The 4764-nt window shown below is 43.2% G+C and overlaps 1 protein-coding gene across 1 annotated transcript in view; it reads right to left on the reverse strand.

Annotated features, from left to right (window-relative positions):
- The window catches only part of ube3c (ubiquitin protein ligase E3C), a gene marked incomplete at its 3' end in the record, with an annotated part of 36126 nt that extends 33111 nt beyond the window's left edge, over window positions 1–3015 (reverse strand). The window contains exons 1-7 of the mRNA XM_084459345.1: window positions 2875–3015; window positions 2466–2519; window positions 2260–2334; window positions 1880–2026; window positions 1431–1546; window positions 1117–1274; window positions 700–853 (exon numbers count right to left, since the gene is read on the reverse strand). Coding sequence (XP_084315471.1) covers window positions 700–853; window positions 1117–1274; window positions 1431–1546; window positions 1880–2026; window positions 2260–2334; window positions 2466–2519; window positions 2875–2940 — 770 coding nt within the window. The 5' untranslated portion in view covers window positions 2941–3015. The remainder of the gene's footprint in view (window positions 1–699; window positions 854–1116; window positions 1275–1430; window positions 1547–1879; window positions 2027–2259; window positions 2335–2465; window positions 2520–2874) is intronic.
- Between the last annotated feature and the right edge of the window lie 1749 nt (window positions 3016–4764).

The following is a 4764-nucleotide window of genomic DNA, read 5'->3' on the forward strand; positions in this document are numbered from 1 at the left end:
CATGGGGTCCGCGCCGACCCGAAAGGCAAACTAGGGTAGAGCTTGTGTTGGTCGGTTTGCTGAAAAATTTTAACTTGTGTACGCAGCAGACAAAGGCATTCCTCTTCCTCCTCCTCGCTGGGCTCTTTCCCACACGCTCAGCGGTCAGCGTGTCTCAAAGGCTTCGTGAGCACGGGCGCCACACAACGAACGGCCGCTCTCGCGTTCTTCTGGTCCCATTCCTCAAGGTGTGTGTGTGTGTTTTCTGTGTGTGTGTATGTGTTTTTCTGTGTGTGTGTGTGTGTTTTTCTGTGTGTTTTTTTTTTCTGTGTGTGTGTGTTTTCTGTGTGTGTGTGTGTGTGTTTTTCTGTGTGTGTTTTTCTGTGTGTATATGTGTGTGTGTTTTTCTGTGTGTGTGTATTTGACAGCGCTGGTTTTCACCCTGTGTCCCTCCGCGTCAAATCAAAATCAAATCAAATCAAACTTTATTTGTATAGCGCGTTTCATACACAGAGGCAACACAATGCGCTTTACAGAGAGCAATGGGGGGAAGGTATAGGTCCCACCCCTATATATTCCAGAGTCCTACCTTGCTTTACAGAGAGCAATGGGGGGAGGGTATAGGTCCCACCCCTATATATTCCAGAGTCCTACCTTGCTTTACAGAGAGCAATGGGGGGGGGGGTATAGGTCTCACCCCTACATATCCCAGAGTCCTACCTTGCGCCTGTTGTGCATGAGGAGTAGGTAAAGTGCAGGGGCTTCAGCGTGTGCTCTAACAGTGTGCTCGCCAGGGGGACCGAGGGAGCACCGCTGTACTCCAGACTGGAGGGGAGTCTGTGATTCACCAGAACGTACAGCGACCTGTAGTATCCTGAGAGAGCAGAGACAAGGATGATGTGTATCTGAGTGAAACGTGGAGTAGCTGGTGAAATTCGCTACTCAACGGAGCGCTGACAGTCCCTCCAAGAGGGACGCCCCTATTGGTGAAACTGTCAGCACGTCCGCATCCAAAGCGGGAGACCCGGGTTCGAAACGCATGGGTTACATATGCAAAAAAATACTTTACACTGGGACTCCAAAATGCACATTTAGAAAACTGTTGCCAGTGAGATACACCATTAGTAGTCTCCTTACCTTTCTGTACCATATAGTGCAAAATCTGCTCGATTAATGATGCTACAGAGTTAGCATCTTGAAGGACAGGAAGATAGGTTCTCTCTGAAGAAAAGATCTCCAGCATTCTCATGGGAACAGTGACATTCAAACTGTCATCCTGACAGTTCTGCAGAAGTCTGAGAGAGAGAGAGAGAGAGAGAGAGAGAGAGAGAGAGAGAGAGACAGAGAGAGAGAGAGAAAGAGAGAGACATCACACGCGTTTCCTTCCCTTCCTCATTCTGTCCATCCCATCTTTTTTCCCGTACAAGATCACCCCCCCAGGAGTAAAGCACCTGCAGCAGAACCCCAGGATCCTCTGGATCTGAAACACGCAGGTCTGTCCCTCGGGCCCCGCCAGCAGCTTCACCAACTGGCCGTTGTATTTCACCAGGTTCTGACATATCCAGATCTGCACAACAGCGGAGCGGCCATTACAGAACATTCATAATAATAATAATAATAATATTTTATATAGCGCCTATCATGGGATTCAAGGTCGCTTAACAAACATATCAGGAAATCAACAATCGACAAAGAAAGCAGACAACAAATCATACAGAACAGTAAAAGGGACAATAAACAATAAACTAAAGGAGACTGGGTGTGTGTAGAGTGGAATCAAAAATTTAAGGCAACATTAAACAGGTGAGTTTTGAGGGTGGATTTGAAAGTGTCCAGAGAGACATTTAACGGAAGGATCGGCAAGACACAAGGAGAAAAAAACAACAACATTGTCTCTCACCAATCTGTGCGAGTCCACACTCTGTCTGTAGAAAAAGATGAGCTGTCTTGTGAGGAGGCTGAGGCTGCCCGCGTCCAGGACAGACGGCCCAGTTCCGGTTTGCGCCTGGCTGACACAGTGGTCAAACTTGGCCTTCTGGATGGCATACTGGTAGACAAAAAGGTCAGAGGTCAAATCTATGGAGAAGATCGGGTACGGAAAGTGTTACAGCAAATGTTAGGAGTAAATGGAGTAGTGTAAGCTACGATGAAGTCGGCTATCCATGGAGCAAGCCTGGACTTAAGTTTGCAGTATGCAGGAAGTGCTATTGTACAACAGAGGTTAAAGACAGGTAGCCCACAACAAGGTTTTTTTTTTCCCTGGGACTCTAGTGGACATACTTGCTGTTTACGGTCCTGATACCCTCGTATATAGGACTGAATGATAATTGCATTCTTCAGTCTTCTCCTTTCATCCTGAGATAATGAAGAGAACAAAATGGAAACATACATAATGGTGACATACATAATGGTAACTAGCAAATATCTCCAGAGCAAGCAGAGCTTTCCTAAGCCTTTCCCACTCAGGACTTCAGGGACATCATTACCTCTCTCTTTCTTCTCTCCTCTTGTGTTCGATGCAGAAGGGATGCTTTTTCCTCCTGAAAGATAGTGTGTGTTATCACAAGCAAGCTTAAGAGGATCAAGTGACGCTTTCAATAAAGTGAGCTTTAAAAGGCATATTGGGTATATGAATACAATAAATCTGGGGCCTTTACAGGTGCATCTCAGAAAATCTGAATATTGTGGAAAGTTCTTTATTTTCCGTAATCTAATTCAAAAAGCGAAACTTTCATATATTATAAATTCATTAGACATGAAGTGAAATATTTCAAGGCTGATTGCCTCCATGCCACGCTCCACATTGATGTGAACTTTTTCACAATATTCTGATTTTTGGGGATGCACCTGTATACAGTAGCTTCCCAAAACAAAACCGACATTGTGTGTGCTTACCTTTCTACTCGCACCCCCAAGTGACACCTTGGGCCTTGTTTTGAAATCTCCCTCAAAGCTGAACATGATTAGACTTTTCCCATTGAGGACTGGTCTTTCAGTCAATGCAGAATGTTTCAATTGAGGAAGTTAGTGCCAGGGCTGACTAAAACAGAAAGCAAGAAATCGGTCACAACCAGCAGGCCAAGGATTTATTAATTAAACCAATTGATTGTTTTTTTGTGGCAAACTATGACTTGGCTAGCCTGGCACAGCCTAATTTATCTACGTTAACGAGCTACTGACACATTTGTACATCGTATACATTGATGATAGATTTGCATATCTTACTAGGTAGCAACTAAATGTATAGGAATGCAACTTGCTATTGACAATAACAGGATTGAAAATGACATTCTGACTGTGTAGCTTCCGACCTTCGATTGAAACCATCCTCCTCAGTCTAACGACGTAGCTTGCTAGTTAGCTATCAGCTACCCACTAACATAAGATAGCAATCTTATTGAATTACGGAGCCTAACAGATAGCTGACTATCGTGAAGCTAACGTTAGCTATTTTCAGTGCATCCATTTCTTGAACAACCTATAAGCTAAAGCAAGCTCATTCACACTATCCGATTTCAAACAATGCTGATGACACCAGTCAGAAGCTAGCTAGTGCCAACTAGCTAATGTTATATATCTGTCTAGCTAGCTTAGCTAACAAGCTAATGCTAGCTACCTATCTAGCTAGCTAATGACTCAGCAGCTGTCAATCTGCACATCGCTTTGGGCAGTCAGTCCGCCAACACTTGACATAATCAACCACACCGTGACAAAAATGAATCCACATCATTCATCCGTACATGTAGATGACTTTGTTGACATTTTGGTGGCTTGCTAGCTAGCTAGACAACTAGCTAGCAAAAGCAAGCTAGCGAGCTCACTACTAGCTAGTGCTAGCTAACTTCAAAGGCGCCTTATACTCTTGCCTGACAACTTTGTTCTGACACAATAAACATTCTGGACTCACAAATACATAAACTATTACTCCCTTTGCCTTTGATTGTCGAAACGAGGGATGTGAATTGATAGTATTTATTAAGTTAGTTTGATAACGTTACAAAATGTCTTGCCTTTCTCTCCTTGTTCTCAGAAACAACGTAGCAACGCTGCAACCGGACGGCAACTTCCGCCTTGGCAGGTTTCAGAAAGCTGATTGGATATTCGCAGGTTTCAGAAAGCTGATTGGATATTCGTAATGTCAACAAACTGTGGCGTGAAGAGCTCCTCAGCAGTGCGCTCACAGTGACGCTTAATGAGATTAGATTGTTTTTTCAAAATCAAACATTGATTGCTAATTCTTTATTGTTCAACCCAGATCGCTTTTAAGCAGTTATTAACAGTGCATGTTTGTAGGCTACTCTATGTTGATTTCTACATTAAGTCTCCGTTTTCATGTTTGGCAACATCCTGACCACTTGAACTTTAGTTTTGGACTCACGTTTTGGATTTATGGACTTCAGATTGATTTAATAAATTTTCAGTTTGAATGCATGATAAAAATGAGCCTGTGTGCTGTTCTGGTGCTAGTGATTATGATGGACATACGTCATCTATTACCCCATTAGGCTAAGATTGGTCGACTTGTGTCAACTATGCAATTAGACATCTTAATTCAAAAGCATTGCCTAATATAAGAATACTTACTGTAGGCTAATTGGTAGACGAAACAGGGATGGTTCCAATGCGCCTGTCTTTTGTTTGTCTCTGTAACACCTAACATTTCTTGTGAAGTAGCGTAGCCTACTTCTCACGTATGGACCTCTCCTCAAAAACATCGATAAAATTACAATTCCCTTAACATGATTACCGCTATTCATGGGCCTAGCTACTTGATTATTTAGACCT

Source organism: Borostomias antarcticus (assembly GCF_949987555.1).
Source record: "Borostomias antarcticus genome assembly, chromosome: 2".
Lineage (NCBI taxonomy): Eukaryota > Metazoa > Chordata > Actinopteri > Stomiiformes > Stomiidae > Borostomias > Borostomias antarcticus.